The sequence below is a fragment of the Colobus angolensis genome, unplaced genomic scaffold (assembly GCF_000951035.1).
Source record: "Colobus angolensis palliatus isolate OR3802 unplaced genomic scaffold, Cang.pa_1.0 Scaffold85, whole genome shotgun sequence".
NCBI lineage: Eukaryota > Metazoa > Chordata > Mammalia > Primates > Cercopithecidae > Colobus > Colobus angolensis.
The window spans coordinates 10,969,795-10,990,212 of NW_012122376.1; the positions used below are offsets into that span (position 1 = coordinate 10,969,795).

General features: G+C 39.4%; 1 protein-coding gene across 4 annotated transcripts in view; it reads left to right on the forward strand.

Moving 5' to 3' along the window:
* Positions 1–20,418, forward strand: part of AFF2 (AF4/FMR2 family, member 2) — a 513,696-nt gene that overhangs the window by 152,158 nt on the left and 341,120 nt on the right. For 3 of the 4 annotated variants that reach the window (XM_011930289.1, XM_011930287.1, XM_011930290.1), the window contains exons 2-3: positions 1,823–1,943; positions 11,461–12,321. In XM_011930289.1, the coding sequence (XP_011785679.1) occupies positions 1,823–1,943; positions 11,461–12,321 (982 nt within the window). Of the gene's footprint in view, positions 1–1,822; positions 1,956–11,460; positions 12,322–20,418 lie in introns of all 4 variants that reach the window. The other variant, XM_011930288.1, reaches the window with a different exon arrangement.

Consider the following 20,418-nt stretch of genomic DNA (forward strand, 5'->3'; position numbering starts at 1 on the left):
AACGGACTGAAGATGTTACTGTGCCTGATTAGTTCCATGTCAGTCTCAAACATGGAGACATTGAGACACACAGCAATTGTTTGGGATTCTGAGTTCAACTTGTGAATGGAAATGAAAGATGATGCTAGAAAATCTAATACCTGTGGAGGGCATCTGAGACTACAAGTGATAGGCTGCCTTCCGGTATCTGGACTTGACGTCTTCCTTGACCAGGCGAGGCCTAGATGTGGGCCCTGGCTTTGGGTAGGACTCTGAAGGTTTTGTTTGCTTTGCTCAGACAGTGATAACATTTGTTGAATATACTCATGAATGGTCCAGGGAGCTTTAATGTATCTGACGTTGTTTGTATTATGAAAGTGTAGTGTGCATTTAAACATCCTATAAATGTTGTCGCTGGTTTTTAATGGAGAAATGAGTGTTCTTTATCCAGGAGATGAAGTTATCAAAGTCACTTTGAATTTGACCTCAAGGATTCCTGTGAAGAAAAGTGGATGATTAAGGGTAGTGGCATTGTACACTCCATGTTTATCAACATCTAGTTAAGCTGCATGGATAGTTTATGTTCTAGGTTCTTACTTTGTAAATTAAATTTATGATACTTTGAGCAAACTAGCCTACCAATGACAGATATTAAGGTTTTGGATATAGTCAAAGCCTGTCAACTGTACTCTTATATCAGTAGATCTCTTGTAATTCCTTTAGTTATTATGTTCATTTGCATGTCAATTATCTAATTAAGTCTTAACATGGGAATATTAACATGGGGAAGGAAACCAACATTTATCCAACACCTGCTAGGCATTTTATGTACATTTATGTAATTTAAATTTGCCCAGTGTATATGTACTCACGTTGGGTAAGGTTAACATCAAAAGCATGAAAAAAACCCAATGAATAAAATAAAATACACCGCTACGAGACTTACAATTATGGTTTAATTTTCAGTCTTGCATGATGAAGAAAATAATTGTTTTCTTAGTAAGAAAGCATTCCATTCCATAATACCAAAAGGCCTGGAATATATCTTAAATGTTGTTTAGGAGCTTTTGATCCTCCAATGGGAAAGCCTGAAATGTGATGAGAGTCACAGTTAGTCTTTGTAAAACATTTGTTCATTGAGGTCATTAAAGGCTTTTGACACCTCCTTTTTTTCATCCACAGCTAGTCATTTGTTATTCAAGTCAGACCCCCCTTTTTTTGTGAAGAGTTTCTCAAAAAAGCTTCCATTCACCTTTGAAGAAAACTATGAGAAGACCAATACCACAACAACCAAACAAAAAGAAGTGTAGGTGATTTGGATATTAATTTTTCTGTGGACTTCCGAAAATGTCCTTAAATTCTCCTGTGAGTTCACTTTGGCTATGGGCTCAGGACAGAATTCCAGTTTATCTGCAGCTCCATACTTTGATAATTCTTTTCTCTTAGGACTTTGTGACATCTGTGGATTCTGAGCCCTAGGTAGTTGGCAACACAGCGTAACTTTAATTGAGTACCTTTCTGCACTGTGGACTGACTTTTGGGGAGTATGTAATTACTTATAATAATCAAACAAGGACAAGGGAAGAGAATTTTGCTTTACTGGCTTGTCATGAATGTAATTTCAGATAAGCAAGTTTTTGTTTTTGTCTTTATTCTGAAGAGCTGGTCAGGATCTTAAACTCAATAGGTGTAATGAAAAGGATTATCTGCTCTCTATGCAGTGTCAACTTGGGCAGCAAGTTGACTTGAAATTTTTTTTTTATTATTGACAACAACAAAAATTTAAATGACTCGCATGATTAATTAATCTTTTTCTCTTTTTGTCTTTTCCTTTTCATATCAGTCACTATGAACAAGACCGTAGTGCACTTAAAAAAAGGGAATGGGAACGGAGGAATCAAGAAGTCCAGCAAGAAGATGATCTCTTTTCTTCAGGCTTTGATCTTTTTGGGGAGCCATACAAGGTAGCTGAATATGTATGTATTTTTTCTTTCTGGAAAATGGTTGCTTGTTACATTTTCGAACTCACTAATCAACATTTGATTTATGTTTAAAGCACCCAACTCATTTCCAGGAGAATATAGTTTACAAGTGAAATTTGTACATACACTGTATTTGAGGCAACTGCAAGTTTCTGATGAAGTCTTCAGAAACAAATTTCATCTTCTTTTGGGAGCACAGTAGGATTGAAGAGATACTTGTGAGACTTCCTGTTTCCAATGAGCCCCTCTCTGCCCAGCACTTCCTACAGCAAGGAATGCCCCCTTGACACTTTCTATCTACTGCTGTGATTTTCAGTAGGCAGCGCCTGAAGACTTCATCAGAATGTCAATAGAGATATCTGTTTCTTTTCCCAATCAGTGTCATCCATTGCAAGGCCACTGTTTTTCTTTTCCATTTTAGGTTGTTAGCAGCTCTTCAGTGGTTTGAGTGCTCTTTGAAAATCATTGTTGCAGAATAAAGGAAAAAAGCCAATCATTTTTTCTGATGGTTAATAATCATGGGTTAGAAGATTGTCTCAACCAGAGGGGGGTAGTATAGTTAAGTTGAATTTCTAGTGGTAGTCCGGCTAGTGTGTAGCTCCAATAATCATCAAACTGCTGTGTCTACAAGTGTTGATTTTACAGTGACTGCTTCTAAACTTTCTATTTGGGGTAGAGATGAGAAGTGACTGGAAAGAGATTATGATGGAAGAATCTTATTGAATTGCTGGCAGCTGGTTGGTTTTCATTGAAATGTAGTATCAGTGTAATTTTCTGTAATAAAACAGAAATGATGTAAGAAATACAACAATAGAGAACATTTTCAAGAGCTGTGATTTTAGAAGAGTACCCTTTAAGGGACAGTGACTTCTGGAAAAGGAAAGTTTTTAAGGAAGACAGCATAGGCCCAAATACTACTTTGGGGTAGAGAGTAAGCTATTTGGATTGGTGACTGGTGAGACTAGGGTCTTGTTACCTTGTTCAAAGCAACTAAGCAACTCTTGATTGAGACATTGCAGGAACTTTCAAGTTTGCTAAGCCTGATGAAGAAACTTAGGTCACCTAAGCTACTGGTTTTCAATCTGTCAGTAATAGTATGATCCATAAAAAAAGCAGTGTTCCCATATCAACAGGTTAATTTTTATACTACTTTGAAGGTATATATTTAGATATATAATTGGTTTAACGAAAATTTATGAAGGCCTACTATGTACTAGTCACTGCCTTACACCAGTGTACAAAGAGGAATAGCATACTCTGTGTTTTCAAGGAGTTTCTAGTCGAGTGGCAGAGATCATTTGAAGCAGTGATGGCATGCCTGCATGGTGACAGAGAGATAGCAAGGGAAAGATCAGCGAAGACTTTGTACTCAAACTCAGTATAAAGAGTTTGAACATAATTTTTTACATGATAAAAATCATTACAAATATTTAAATCATGGTATGGCCAGGACAAATGAACATTTTAGAATGATGTTGGGCAGTGTGGACCATGGGTTGCAGGGAGGGGATACTAAGGAAAGATAAAGAAGCTATTGTAATTGATGAGGGGAGCTTATATCAGGAATGATTTAAGGTAGAGTAAGGAAGTTGAAATTATGGAATTGGCTGTCTAATTGCATGTGGGGAGTATGGAATAAGAATTAATGGTTCCCATGTTTTTTATTTGAGAGGGTGGTGGTATCATGAACAAGTTGTTCAGGAGGAGAACATGGTTGGTGCTTGTAGAGAAGAAATAACTAATTTAGTTTTGAGCGTGTTGGCTTTGAGATGCTAGAGAGGTATCAGGAGAGAGCTATCCAGAAGGCTTGGATATATAGGTCTGAAACTCATGGGAGTGGTCAAGAGAGAAGTTTAGCTGTTATTGTCTTATAAGTGTCAGTGGAAGCTGTGAGAATGCCTACCATCACTGAAGAGATTATGGAGTAAAAAGGAGGACAAACAATTCTTGGGAGTAGCACCGTTTAAGGGGTAAAAGAGGTGGTGAAAGCAGAGGCCAGGAAAGGAAACTCCAAAGGAATGATCAGAGTGGTAGGAAGAGAACTAGGAAAGACACATTTAATAGAAACCTAGGGAGCTAAGGATTTTGTAGAGGAAGGATTTGCTGTGCCTCAGAGAGGTCAGGAAAGGTAAGAACTTTAAAGTGGCTGTTTGGATTTAGCAGTTAAGGAGTAATGGTGACCTTAGGGAGAGTTGTTTTATTTGTTGATGACAATGGTCACTGTGGGATGCCAAACCGCCAGGGGTTGGAGAATAAATGGGAAGTGGTTAAGTAAAGAAAGTGAGACGTCAATGTAGATATGATCTTGCAGAAATGTTTTACATGGAGGAAAAAAGAAAGAAAGATAAGTTAGAAAGTAAAGGGAGGAATTATATAAAGGGAAGCTTTTTAGAAAAATGAGATAAACGTGAATATGTTTAGAGATTGATGGGACGCAAATAACTTCAATGGAGAAAGAGAAGGTGGAAGATACAGGAGAGAAGGGTGAAGCTAAGTGGAGAAAGGTCCCAGAGGAGATTAAAAATAATACAAGATGGAGAGCAATTGAGGAATTATGAGCTATGGGGTGGAAGGTGGGAATAGAACATTAGAATGAGAACAAAGCAGGAGAGAGGAAGGAAGATTGGGGAAGTGCAAGAAATCAGGGCTTCCATTTTCTGCAGAAAATGGAGGAGAGGTCAAAGCATGATAAGTGTCTTATCCTTTCTCAAGGTGAAGAAGGAACAAGGAGATAAGTTTTACATGTTATCTTTGGATGGGTTAGAAAAATGAGCTTTACTCAAAAGTTTATTCTTAAAATCCAACATCCACACTATCCTCAACACTATAATGGGGTGAAGAACTCTTGATTTATTCTCCCTTCATAATTTTAAGTCACGATGAATTGATGGTCTTGTACCTTTAAGGTAAATGCCATCTTTTCACAAGGCCTGTTATATAGATCCATTTTTTAAATGTTAGCAGTGTATTTTTGAGTAGGCAGTTGAAAAAATCTGTTATCAACATTTTCAGAAGTTTCAAAAGCCATCTGTCTTGATATTACAAGGGTACATCAAGTAGAGACATAGATGGGAACATTTAGTATAGTGTGGGGCAGGGCGTATTGTGTGATTAGTAGCTTGTTACCTTTGTGCTTCCTGATGAGGAAAAACGTTTGTTTTTTTTTTTTTTTTTTTTTTTTTTTTTTTTTCTGAGACGGAGTCTCACTCTGTCACCCAGTCTGGAGTGCAGTGGTGCGATCTCGACCCACTGCAGCCTCCACCTCCCAGGTTCAAGCTATTCTCCTGCCTCAGCCTCCCAAGTAGCTGGGATTACAGGTGCATACCACCATGCCCAGCTAATTTTTGTGTTCTTAGTAGAGATGGGGTTTTACCATGTTGGCAAGGCTGGTCTCAAACTCTTGGCCTCAGGTGATTGCCCACCTTGACCTCCCAAAGTGCTGAGATTACAGGCGTGAGCTACCACGCCTAGCCAAAACCTTTGTTCTTAAGTCAAAACTGTGAAGAAAAAGAATAATGCTAGTGATTGTTGACCTAATAATTATTTTTCTTTCACCCTTGCTTTGATGATTGGTTGTCATCTTGAGCTGTGTCCACATTCAGGGTTCCCTGGGACAGGACTGAGGAGTAACAGAATGCTAGAACTGATGTTGCACCTCCATAAGGCTCCTCAGACCAAGACTGGGCTGGATACCCTTGGAGTATCTGGACATGCCAATGATCATGGGAGTCCTAGAGCTGGCCCATGATCCACTGGTAGAAACGAGGACATACCACAGCTCTTCCCTAAGGTGGCAGCGGGAGGACTTATCAACTTTAGAATAAACATTCCTGATGGTGGGTGAAGACTTTCAGGAAAGTTCTTGCTACCCTGAAGCCTAAAACAAGGTCCAGTTACCTGTCTAATAGCGCCAGTGGTTCATAAACTAGCCAATATGAACACTGATCTCTAGGACCTATTATCCTTTCTTGGCAGAAAGATAAATGGTGATCTCTCACGTTCCTGGCTAATTTCTTTCCCTTCTTTTCTTTGCCTCTACCACTGCTAGAATGGAGAGAATGTTGACCGCCCCTAAATTTGGTTAGTGATAGGGAACTTCTCTCTTGGGCTGCTTTTGTAGCATATGATTTTCAAATTGGAGCTTGTGTTATGCTATTGAGAAGGATGTCTTCAAATGTTCCTGAAAAACATGAAGCCATTTGACTTGTCTAGGTTAGTGCACTAAGTCTGGTAAGGAACTGGCATGTAACAAGTGTATGCCAGCTTACTGTGTGCTAGGCACTGTGCTAGAGTTCTATGTGTGTGCTCATTTAGACCTTAAAACAACTGGGGTGTGCAATTTTCCCATGTTTTCCATGAGGAATTTTAACTCGGAGAAGCGAGATGGCTTCTTTGCATTTTCATATCCTTATACATGGAGAATTTAGACTTTGCATCCAGTTCTGTATGATTCCATATCTGTAACAGGAAGTTATTTATCCTCTGACGGGAAGTCAGAAGACTTGATCAGCTTACCTGCTGGGTGACAGTGGAGAAGAAACTCCCTTTCTCTGATCCATAGGTTTTCTTTTTCCTTTCTGGATTGAATCATAGTAATTAATAAGAATAGTAACATTCTATGACTCTTCATAGCCCAATAGGAATGAGGAAACTGGGGTGCAGAGAGGATTATTAAGTGGCTTACCCAAGGTCATTTGTATTGGGGCACATAGAGGTAGAGGCCAGATGGAGGCCAGACCTACTCTGCTGACTCACATGGTTGTTTTAAGGATCAAATGAAATAATGTGGGAAAACTTGCTTTGAAATCTGTAAGGTGCTATACAAATTGAGGTATTATCATTATTATAATTAGAGTAAAGAAGGAAATAGAAACGTAGAGCTTAGAGAGATTAACTGCAAAAATACTAGAATTAGAAAAAAATGAGTTACTAAATCACATGTTGGCCACAATAAAATAAAAGAAAACAATGAGCTTCAAAACTTAAATTATTTTGCTACTTGTATTAAAAAGAAATACTATGGTACAATAGCCTCCTAGCACATTAGTCTTGCATGCAATGAAATTATACTACTGATTTGTAGATAGCATTAGAAACAAACTGAGGGAAGTTTGCATTTCCTGAAGTAATGAGAGGCAAAAAAGCTTAAATGAAGGAATGCTGTTAGTCATGAGCCACAAACCAGACATGTAATTTATGCCTGAAAATACTTGGAAAATGCATTTCCTGATGATAGAGAAATTGTGATTACTTAGAAAATAAAGGCTGCACAGGTTGCCTTTAAAGAATCAACCAATTATCTAGACCGGTAAGTAAAGAATTGGATAATTGAAAGAAGCATATAATTGATTAAAATGGCTGAATTTCATTTTTGTCACGTTTATAATGTTCAATCAAGATTATCAAGAATATTTTGCTCCTTAATAGGATTATTTTCACCCTCCTACTAAGACTCAGGAGGGTGACAAAGAACATTTAATATGAATCAGAAGTTGCTATGGTGTATAATGAGTGTACATTGTGTAGGTGTGTATAAATGTTTTTCGGGTCTCATTGGGTTTTCTATCCAGTGGTTCTCATATCTCCATCTTGAGAAATTTAAAAACTGATTGGCAGTTACCCACCTCCAGTGGTGGGAAGGTGGAGTGCTTACTCTGACGACCTGGACTGGACTGCTAATTATGTGCCAATTGTTGAATGGTGAACTTCTTGAGGCTCTGTGTCCATGTGTCCTCTGTGCATAACCCTGCCTCAGGAGGGTCCCACATTTACCAGTGTCTGTCTTAAGAACTACTACAATAATTCCTACGTGTAGCCACAGAACATCTGTTATGCAAACCATATGGATCTTCCTTCAATCAGCAACTCAGAAAGCATCGCCAGTGAACTCAACCTTGAACTGTGTGCTATACATTTCCTGGCACATGTCCTTCTGAGACAATTGCTCTGTGAGGAAACTAGTCTAAGGGAGATGACATCCCTCATTTCTCCAGGTTATCACAGCTTCACTCCTATGTCATTAGTGTGCAAAAAAGCTGCACGCCTGGATTGTATTAGCCTAGACCTCTAAGTCCACATACAGACATGCTTTCACTGAGTTAGTCATCATAAGAAAAAGCCACATGAAGATATATTTGCATCATCTTGGAAAATGAGGCCCCAAATATTGTTTCATTGCTCAACTGTTCTTCTAAACATATCAATGAGAGGAATTCCTTTTCACATTTTATTATCAGACAACCATTTGTCTCGTTTAATGAATTAGGATATGCTTCTTTCGATCAAAGATAATTCTGTAACCTATGAGCTTTTCCTTTTTGCCTTAGCTACCAGGAAACTCAAAGTTCAATTTAATGTTCAATTGTAGTAACCAAGTTAGCCTGATTTTTGCTTTCTATTATGTACCTTTGACTCCAGCCATTTGAAATTCTTTATTTTGATATAGACAGGGTATGAATTTTAATTTATCCTATTCAATTCTATAAAAATTTATTGAGTATTTGATAAGCACAAGAAATGGTGCTACATCTTGGGTATATAAAAATAAGTGAAATGTAGTCTCTGACCTTTAAGAACTCATAGTTTTATTCAAGAAAAGTTATCATAAGTGTAGTATACACTATGTAGTAGAAGGTTGATTTTCTAGACTTATTGAGAGAAATTTCAATTTTCCTCTAATTTTGTTCACATAGACAGTTTTAGACATTGGCCAGTTTAGAAATTCTCTTAATTTCAAGTATATTTTTATAACATAGATATGGAAAAGTATACCTAAGCTTGCTTCAGAAACCCAGATCATTATAAGTAAATGTCAATGAAGAGATATTACAAAGGTAGGCAAGGTTCTCCCTACTGAGGAAAATATGAACCTCTTGTATTTACTCCTGAAACAAGAACAGGAATTTGACTAGCTTGCTTATAAGCAAGTGAGCTTTAAAGCAAATGAGCTTTCACATTCTTGAATCCTGATTATGTTTCCCTAAGGAGACTACAATGACTTCTCAGGGCATGGAGGTATTACAATGGTCTCTATGACACCTAGGGACAAGGTTCTGATTTTGCAGAGCTCTGTTTCTGTGAAAGCCAGATAATAAAATGAAGGCATTCTAATGGGAAGTGAAATGGTATTGTTTTCCCTTGTTGGGTCAGATCATTGAATATGGCCGGGTATCACTGTTTATGAGGCAAACATCTGACCCAAGAGGTAATCTGTTTGATAGGCCAAAATAACCTACAAATGTTTAAAGCTTGCATGAGATTCTTGTTGGACCCTCAGCACAATGAATTTTTTTTTGTTTTAAATTTAGAGATTGAACAGGGAGCCTGGTTTTGGCTGCTGTCCATGTGGTTCATTGTGCAACTCAGTTGAAGGAGACCACTATATACAAAGGGTTTATTCTTGTCTGGGCTGAAAAGTAATCCCTGCCTTTAAAAATGACAAACCTAGAGACTTTTAGGAAGTAAAAGTGACTTCTATCTGTCTATAACTTTTAAATATATCTTTCAAATGTACTTTTGAAAACAGAGTGATTATTCAGCTGAGGATGATAGAGAATGTTAATTGTTTAATCACTACTTCAATACTAAGGTTGCATATGATGCAATATATGATTGGAGGATAAGCAAACTAAAACTGACATGTAGTTACTTGATTTCTAAAAATATCTGTCCCTGACAGAGCTCCCTTAGCATATGTTTAGCATACTTTTCCTTAATCTTTGAAATTTATATTTCTCCTATTGCCCTCATTTCTTTGGAAGTGTATCATATGGGTTCACACACACGGTATGAGTAAAATACTTTATATGGTATATGGAGATGGTGCTGATAATGAGGCCAAGATTACTGGTTTGATTCTCTCTCTGATTGTTCCTTCTTGGTATCATTTTCTGGCTCCTCATCTTATCTCAGTCTCTTAAAGGTTGATGCTTCCCAGGGTTCTCTGCGAATCCCTGTCTTCTCTTTCTACGTTTTCTTTCCCCAGACGATTTTACCCATTTCTGGCACTTCGCCCTCTATCCATCTGCATATCCTCCCATCTTCACATAAAGAGGAAAACACATAACCATACAACCTAAGTTTAGACTGAGATGCTAGCCCTGGATAGGTATACTCCCTGTGTACACCAGGAGACTGGGCTGTGTTAACGGCATGTGAAACATTTTAGATGTTAAACAACTATCTTCAGCAGAGAGTGTACCAATGGTTAGATGGTCACTCCCTCCTGTGCGTTGAAAATGTACCCATGGCTTCTGGAACTTGAAGGCCACATAGGGTGATATCTTTTGTGGCCCACTTGCCAGATGGCTCCTTGAATACTGGTAGCCTTCTATCATTGCAACATCTTGGGCCAGGATAGTGCAGTCTAGGTACAAAAAAGTCCTTTGGCTTTCTGAATTCAGCAGCTTGTTTTGATAACCTCTTTGGCATATAAAGAGAATAAAGAAAGCCACTTTTAGGGGTGAACAACTGAGCTTGCATCAAAGTCATTTCCAAGTATGCAGCTACCCATCATTTTTTAGTATGATAACTTTGCTTTCTGTATTACAAAAACCCATGCAGGAGCATAATTATTTTAAAAACAATCATAACCATTTTAATAGAACAAATACATCCCACAGGGGGTGGTGTAGCTGGTATACTGATTGTCCATAAAATGATTTGGTTGCCTCTCTAACTGCTATACATTAGGCTAACATCACTTTGAAAAGATAACTTTGTTTTGGTTTACTTAAACAACAGTTTAAATACTTGAATAAATTTTCCTTAATAATTGAAAAGACACAGAAGGGCTTGAGTCACTGTTGATGAACGATTGCACCATTTCAAAGTAAATGAGTGTGAACCATCAATATGTAAACACAGTCTTTCCAGAATATACAGGCAAACACTAGTAATTCATACAGTTCTTTGATTAGAAGGAATCAGATTCACTTTAGTCATAAGTTAGCTCAATTAGATGCTGTTTAATTCCATTCCTTTTCTAAACTTATCATAGTCATGGTAGTACAATTTAACTGATTTTCTTATCCAATAGCCTAAGCCTTTTTCATGATATAATGTGGTACAAAGGCTGATATGTCAAACATTTATATAGGTAGAACATTCCATTATAACTCCAATGATTGGTAAGCAAAAGTTGTTAATCACAATGTAGAATGTAGCAATTCAGCTCCTCTGTCACAGAATAAATTATTTTTTCTAATAAAATTAGTAAATGATATAATTTAAAACTTTTTCTCAATGAGCATGTTTAAGAACTGGCTAGGGAGTATACAAATGTTAGTCATACCCGCTCATTCCAAGAGGCTTTTTCAATAGTGTTATTGATTTTTTTTCTTACATAGCACATGAAAAGCATGAAATTATATGGCAGCAGGACAATTTTAAAGAACCCCGTATGGTAGTCTACTTAGGGCATCTGTTTGAAACATTAACATTAGGAAACACAAACCTATTCATTCTCTCTCCTCCCACCCCCATCTTTTTGTTATTTTAGACAAACAAAGGTGATGCACTTGCCAACCGAGTCCAGAACACGCTTGGAAACTATGATGAAATGAAGGATTTGCTAACTAATCATTCTAATCAGAATCATCTAGTGGGAATTCCAAAGAATTCTGTGCCCCAGAATCCCATCAACAAAAATGAACCAAGCTTTTTTCCAGAACAAAAGAACAGAATAATTCCACCTCACCAGGATAATACCCATCCTTCAGCACCAATGCCTCCACCTTCTGTTGTGATACTGAATTCAACTCTAATACACAGCAACAGAAAATCAAAACCTGAGTGGTCACGTGATAGTCATAACCCTAGCACTGTACTGGCAAGCCAGGCCAGTGGTCAGCCAAACAAGATGCAGACTTTGACACAGGACCAGTCTCAAGCCAAACTGGAAGACTTCTTTGTCTACCCAGCTGAACAGCCCCAGATTGGAGAAGTTGAAGAGTCAAACCCATCTGCAAAGGAAGACAGTAACCCTAAGTCTAGTGGAGAAGATGCTTTCAAAGAAATCTTTCAATCCAGTTCACCAGAAAAATCTGAATTCGCCGTGCAAGCACCTGGGTCTCCCCTAGTGGCTTCCTCTTTATTAGCTCCTAGCAGTGGCCTTTCAGTTCAAAACTTCCCACCAGGGCTTTACTGCAAAACAAGCATGGGGCAGCAAAAGCCAACTGCATACGTCAGACCCATGGATGGCCAGGACCAAGCACCGGACATCTCGCCAACACTGAAACCTTCAATTGAATTTGAGAACAGCTTTGGGAATCTGTCATTTGGAACACTCTTGGATGGAAAACCCAGTGCAGCCAGTTCAAAGACTAAACTGCCAAAGTTCACCATCCTCCAAACAAGTGAAGTAAGTAATTTTTAAAGTTTTGTTTGGTTTCACTTTTTTATATTTCTCTGCTCTAACCTCTATAATACAGTATTCACAAGCAGCTCTCATTTACCTTATTGAGCTGTATAGGATACTCTTCAAGTTCAGAGTCTGAATTTTGATCTTCTGTCACTTGTGACATAACTGATTAACATGCTGCAAACAAAGTTAAATCTCCATAATTTGGAATGACAAAAGACAAGGTTGGTCTGACTGAATGATTGACAAGTTGGAGTTATAAAAGAGTTTCATAAAATACAGTTGTAGTAATATTATGTACAAATTAATAACATTTGAGATTATAATTGGTCATAAGTAGTATGAGGTTCATGAGAAGATTGCGAGTCACTATAGGCCTTCACTACTCAGTAGCATATTCTAAACCTAAAATACAGAAGTTCCTTAAAGTAGAAGAATGTAGAAGTGTGGTTTGCTGGAACCTGAAATAGAAGGAATTCTTTAAGAATTTTAGTTTCTTAAGTGATTACAGAGCTATTCCTTGGCAAGATCTTAATGTTATCTTCCATATCCATCAATCTTCCCTTCTGCATCTCTTTCCTCCACAGGTATCTACATAGCCCTTTTATTCTACCTTCATCCTTTCTGTCAAAGCAAAAGGCATTGCGAGTAACTAAAACCCACTGGTTTAGAATGACTAAATATCCTACCCATCTCAGGAATCATTGCCTTGTAAAAGAGAAGTCCAGAGGCACCAAAGCCTCTTCTGAGGAATGAATCACTAATGATTGGATTCCAGGCCTTGTGGTCCCTGGGTGGGGAGCATATATGGTGCTGCCTCTCAGACACCACCATGTAAGCGGCTGTCTACTGCACCTCAAGGTCTTGATTGGAAGAAGCCACTGCCTTTAGATTGGATTCCTGTCACTGGTGACTAAAGGCTTGAAATAATACAGAGGAAGAAGTAGGGTTAAATTCTTACTCAATAGGAGTGACAGGCAGTCTGTCTGAATGGTTACAGATTCCAAGTCAGTGGTATCTGAGTTAGAGAAGTGTGACCCTATAAGCCCCCTGGCTCTCCTTCCTTTATTTATCCTCAGCAGATGCGGTGATTTCAGAGGACAATGGGAACATAAAGGGAGGGAGGCCTGGGGCTGTTGACTATATTTTCTGAATGTATGTTTTTAATATTGTTTCATTTCTGAGGCAGTGTTGCTTTTTGTATCATCATTCATCAAGTCTTGGTCAAGCTTCCTCTTAAGTATCTCTCTAGTCTGTCACCTCTACCCCCACTGCCTTTGAACCACCTGTGAGCCCTCAGTGGACTGCTGTGAGAGCCCCTCTTGACTGGTCTCCTTCCCTCTAGTCTCACCTCTCTTCCATACCATCCATGCAGGCTCATCTAACAGGCAGATCTGACCATGTCACTCCCTGCTCTTGATTCTTCAGTGCCTTCTCATCACTTCCAGGGAAAAGTCCAAATTTCTTAGTCACACATACAAGGCTCTTCACCCTTTAGTTTCATACTCCTTTTTTGGCTACATATTTCACTACTTCTTCGTGTGCAGTTGAAATCCCAGCCATATGGGACTACCTGTGGTTCCCTGTCATGTCATGCTTTATCACGCTTCCTTGCTTTTTGGCCTGCTGTCCCCTCAGCCTAGAATGTCTTTCCCCACCCTCCCTTGTCTTCCTGGTGAAGTCCTGTTTCTTCTTCAGGTCTGGTCAGTTGCCACCTTCTCTGTGAAAGATTCCCTGATCCCCTCAGCTTAATTAAAAACCCCTTTGTCTCGGCTCCTCTAGCACCTTCTATATGCCCTGATTGGCACCGACTCCATTGTATTGTAGTGATTCGGTTATGTTTCTATCTCCTCTACTAGACTGTGAGCTCACTAAGAGCAAGGAATACCTCATTCTCTCTGTATCCCAAGCGCCTAGCAAATACTTAGCACATAGTAGATATTCAATAAATGTTTGTTGAATGAATGGATTTCAAAAATGGTTACTTGATTACATTTTCTAAGCCACAATGTTAATCAAATAACATGCACAAATGTAAACAATTGCTAGGAAATCCATCATGAGTTATATCTTTTTTCAGTTGTATTCTGTCTGCATGTTTCTTACTCTGCTCTGCTCCTGTTCTGTCATTGAGAAATCCTAGCCATAATTTCTACGGAATGACTTAATACAGGCTTTAATACTTAAAAACCAAAAAAGAGATCTGCTTTGAAAAAGTAGAAGTATAATGGGAGATGGGGATATCATTCTTGTTTCTTCTTTTGCCCTGGTATCTGCTGCTGTTCCCTCCTTACACAGCCAGAACTGATCTGGAAATAGCACTGCCCCATAAAGCAGTCTGTCAGCCTGTTTCCATACCTCATTAGTAGAGTGACAAATCACAGACCCAGTGAAATCCACTCTGTTGTAATTCTCTCTCTTATACATTCACAAAATGGCTGACCCAGATTCAGAAATGACTTCATGCTTTCACTCAGTGCTCTGGCACACCAATGAGTGGTACATTTTCAAAGACAATCTGAGCTGTCATCAGCTCTGGAGACAATTATCCCGGGAGCAGCCTATGTGCATGCAGCCTTTGGTGATGGTACAAACAGACCTTGGTAGAGCTCTGTATGAAAAACGGGCCAGGTGCAATAAAGTCATGATAGGAGATCAGTGAAGAAAGTACTTATTTTAAAATATGGGTTTCAACGAACGATTTGACAGAAGAGTAGAGAGAAGCTTAAAGCCCTAAACTCAGAGGCATATACAGAACCCAAGGGTAACGTGAAAACCAAAAATAGGAGGAAAAGAAAAGAGAGGTTACACAGCCCACCAAGAGAGCTTAGAAGGGTGCAGATTAAAATGCGGGCATAAATATAGGCAGGGTGGAGCATTACGGAGCTTTGAACCTAATGGAATTTACGTGGCTAAAACTCTGACCAAGTCTGAAAATTCACCGTATTAAATCTTGATGCACTTTTCAAAAACACTTAGCGTTAGAATTCAGCCCCAGTTCCTGGCGCCAAGAAGTTTCAGGCACTGGATTCCGGGTCCCTAGTCAGTGTAGCTGTCTTTGATGAGTGGTAACATTACTCTGAGTTATTACCAAAAAGACTTATCCGTGGAGCAATCACAGTATTTCTTTGAGCATTCTCAACTTTTTCCCTGGCTCTAGTGACAGGAGGTTGATGAGTGTTAGTGAAGTGCATTTGTGGAGAGGGTGAAGCGGGATGCGTTGAATGGCCAGAAAACAGACAGCATTCTAAGATATACAAATAAGCAGATAACATTATATTTATGAATTGAGAGATCACAAACTATTACTGAAATGTGATGTGCAAGTGTGTGTGCCCATATTTGTTTGTGTCCACATATTGAGTATATAGTGGGGAGATTTTTATTTTTTATCCTTGAAACATTTCAATGCATCTTAGAATTTCTGTATCAACAATAAGGATATTAGAAGTATAACCAACTTCATTGCAGAAGGTCAACTTTTCAATTGAGGCATGTCATTTTAACAAATAATTTGTTTAAAAACTTTATGTTGGTTGGGCGCAGTGGCTCACACCTGTAATCCCAGCACTTTGGGAGGTTGAGATGGGTGGATCATGAGATCAAGAGATCTAGACCATCCTGGCCAACTTGGTGAAACCCCGTCTCTACTAAAAATACAAAAATTAGCTGGCCACGGTGGCACACACCTGTAGTCCCAGCTACTCGGGAGACTGAAGCAGGAGAATAGCTTGAACCCGGGAGGCAGAGGTTGCAGTGAGTCAAGGTTGTGCCACTGCACTCCAGCCTGGTGACAAAGCTAGACTCTGTCTAAAAAATAAATAAATAAATAAACAAACAAACAAAACTTCATGTCATAGAGTTTATTAACGTTCCTGGCAATAACAACAACAAATTGCTGATGTGTTCTGCAGTTGGGTTTAGAAGAATTTTCTGGGAACTGCATCTGAAAACAGTAAAAGGCCTATTTATATCAAGTGGAAACTGAGAGTTGCTTGCAGATGGTGTTTTATTAGGAAATGAATTTGTTAATAAATGTAGCTTTGTACATGATTTCTTTACATATGTTTTTGTTTATTTTTACCTTAGGATAAAAATCTGCTGGTGTAGACAGCTTTGCATTTTGGTGCAATTTGTTATTAGTATAGATTGCCAAGTAAATAATCACATGCATGTGAAAGGATTGATACCACATATTAAGTGTCTCCATCCTAAGTCAATAAGCTTTTGAAAGTACAAAACTAACGTGTAGAGTGTCATATCCCTAAAGGGTTATTTGCTTTACATGCTGCTCTTGGCTGTGATCTAAGGCTATCTGAGGCTCCAATTGCCGCAAAACTAGTGGCCTTAGAAAAGTTTGATAGAAATGATGTGGGATTTGTCTGTAGCTTATTTTAGTGGGTAACTTTGTCAACTAGCTGAGAAATTATTGCTAACATTTGTAACTGTGACTGTTTTGTTTCACACCCTATGTAGTGATCACTGTGAGTATAATTACCTTTATTTATTGTGAGGTAGATAGTAAACTCAGGTCCCTTGTGTGAGAACTGCACAGAATGCTAGGATATTACCATTGGTGTTCTAGATATGTTTATGCAGCTACACAGAAATGAGACAGCTGCTTCACTGAATGGAAGGCCATCCAGTTGCTGTTTGCAACTCAGGCTAAGAATTTTTCACTTGATGTATTAATCTGTTTTCATGCTGCTGATAAAGACATACCTGAGACTGGGCATTTACAAAAGAAAGATATTTAATGGACTTACACTTCCACGTGGCTGGTGAGGCCTCACAATCGTGGCGGAAGGTGAGAGGCATATCTCCCATTGTGGCAGACAAGAGAGGAGAGTTTGTGCAGGGAAACTCCCCCTTGTAATAAACATCAGACCTTGTGATACTTACTATCATGAGAACATCACAGCAAAGACCTATTCCCATGATTCAATTACCTCCCATTGGGCTCCTCCCACAAAGCATGGGAATTGTGGGAGTTACAATTCAAGATAAGATTTGGGTGGGGACAGAGCCAAACCGTATTATTCCACCCCCAGCCCCTCCCAAATCTCATGTCCTCACATTTCGAATCCAATCATGCCTTCCCAACAGTACCCCAAAGTCTTAACTCATTTCAGCGTTAACTCAAAAGTCCACAGTCTAAAGTCTAATCTGAGTCAATGTAAGTCCCTTCCGCTTATGAGTCCATAAATTCAAAAGCAAGTTAGTTACTTTCTGGATACAATGGAGGTACAGGCATTGGGTAAATACAGCCATTCCAAATGGGAGAAATTGGTCAAACAAAGGGGCTACAGGCCCCATACAAGTCTGAATCCAGCAGGGCCGTCAAACCTTAAAGCTCCAAAATGATCTCCTTTGACTCCATGACTCATATTCAGATCATGGTGATGCAAGAGGTGGGTTCCCATGGTCTTGGGCAGCTCTGCCTCTATGGCTTTGCAGGGCATAGCCCCCTTCCTGGCTACTTTCATGGGCTGGCATTGAGTGTCTGTGGCTTTTCCAGGTGCATGGTGCAAGCTGTTGATGGATCTACCATTCTGGGGTCTGGAGGTTGGTGGCCTTCTTCTCACAGCTCCACTAGGTGGTGCCCCAGTAGGGATCCTGTAGGGGCTCCAACCCCACATTTCCCTTTCACATTGTCCTAGCAGAGATTCTCCATGAGGGCCCTGCCTCTGCCACAAACTTCTGCCTGGATATCCTGGCATTTCCATACATCCTCTGAAATCTAGGTGGAGGTTCCCAAACCTCAGTTCTTGACTTCTCTGCACCTGCAGGCTCAACACCATGTGGAAACTGCCAAGGTGTGGGCCTTCTATTCTCTGAAACAACAGCCCAAGTTTTACCTTGGCCCCTTTTAGCCATGGCTGGAGCAACTAGAATGCAGGGTACCAAGTCCCTAGGCTGCACAGAGCAGAGGGCCCTGGACCTGGCCTATGAAACCATCATTTCCTCCTAGGCCTCCTGGCTTGTGATGGGAGGTGCTGCTGTGAAGAACTCTGACATGCCCTGGAGACATTTTCCCTATTAACATTCGGCTCCCTGTTACTTATGCAAAATTCTACAGCTGGCTTGAATTTCACCTCAGAAAATAGGATTTTCTTTCCTATTGCATTGTCAAGCTGCAAATTTTCCAAACTTTTATGCTCTGTTTCCCTTTTGAAATGGAATGCCTTTAACAACACCCAAGTCCCCTCTTGAATGCTTTGCTGCATAGAAATTTCTTCTGCCAGATATCTTAAATCATCTCTCTTAAGTTCAAAGTTCCACAAATATCTAGGGCTGGGGCAAAATGCCACCAGTCTCTTTGCTAAAACATAACAAGAGTCACCTTTGCTCCAGTTCCCAACAAGTAACTCATCTCCGTCTGAGCCCACCTCACCCTGGATTTCATTGTCCATATCATTATCAGCATTTTGGTCAAAGACAGTCAACAAGTCTCTAGGAAGTTCCAAACTTTCCCACATTTTCCTGTCTTATTCTGAGCCCTCCCAACTGTTCCAATCTCTGCCTGTTACCCAGTTCCAAAGTTGCTTCCACATTTTCATGTATCTTTTCAGCAGCACCCCACTCCTGGTATGAATTTCCTGTATTAGTCCATTTTCATGCTGCTGATGAAGACATATCTGAGACTGGGCAATTTACAAAAGAAAGATTTAATGGACTTACAGTTCCATGTGGCTGGGGAGGCCTCACAATTGTAGCAGTAAGTTAAAGACACATCTCTCATGGTGACAGATAAGAGAAGAGAGCTTGTGCAGGGAAACTCCCCCTTGTAATAACCATCAGATGTGGTGAGACTTACTGACTATCATGAGAACAGCACAGGAAAGACCTGCCCTTGTGATTCAATTACGTCCCACCAGGTTCCTCTCATGAAGCGTGGGAATTGTGGGAGTTACAATTCAAGATGAGATTTGGGTGGGGACACAGCCAAACCATGTCACTTGATGTATATCACCAGTTTAGTTTTTGTGCATTCTTATGAAAATAAAATAGTATTGAGTCCAAGGCTATATCTGGGCTATTTCTAAACCCATCAAAATGAAGGGATAACTTTATACTTTTAGGGTGCCAGAAAAGACTCTTGAAATTAGTATTTGTCTTATAGCTGTGTGGAATCTAGAAAGCTTTGTACCTTCTTCTCTGCTAGTCTATCCCCTGATAGTTGCATTTTGTTTATGCTTTTTTACTAACTCTTCCAACTCACTGGTCTCATTGGTATTCAAATTCATTTTCTTATCATATTCCTCCTAACTTTCTCTTCATATTTCCTCTAACTTTAGTGTCTCCCTAAGCTAAATGAAGTGGTCTCCAACTGAACATGTGTAGTTGATAGTAATACAGATAGAATACCTAGCTTTACATTCTTCATGATGGAAAGGTTGGAGATGCTAGGAGAGAAGTGATTAGGAAAGGTGTCCTGAGGAGTGGAGACTGAGACCATTCTCACAATAGCAGGACTGATTTGTCAGGCAGAGACACAGAGGAAACCAGGGAGGGTTTCACAGAGAATGAATGGGAAGTTTGTTTTGAACTTGGCCTTTAATATTGGGTAGTATTAGAGTAGTTCAAGAGGAATCTGGAGGTCAGTTCATATGTGTGCATATTAGTGATGACTAGAGATAATAGCACATACAGAAAGGGGAAGTGAGTAAAATGTGGAGTATGTTCTAAGGATAGGCCAGTTTATCTGCAGCTGTGGATATGTGGGACCAAAGTGAGAGAATTCAAAAACCAGATTGTCAGTTCTCTTGAATTTGTAGGCAATGTGGCAACCAGAGTGTGATGCTGAACTTGACACGTTACTTTCCCTGTCATCGTAGGAGACCTAGGAATTCTCTCAAGACAATTGCCATCATCAATTCAGGCAGTAATTTCTGAGCTTTCCCAGGTTTGTTCTCTACCTCCCTACAAGAAAGGACATCTCAATTCTTCTCTTGTAAGCATCCTTTCTTTTTCAGTGTGCTTTCCCAAGGATCTTTCTAAAGTAATGCTGAACTAGCTATTTTATACCATACTTTCCTTCCCTTGGGGTCCTTGTGCTCCATTCATCCCCTTTTTCTTCCATTTTTTTTTTCATTG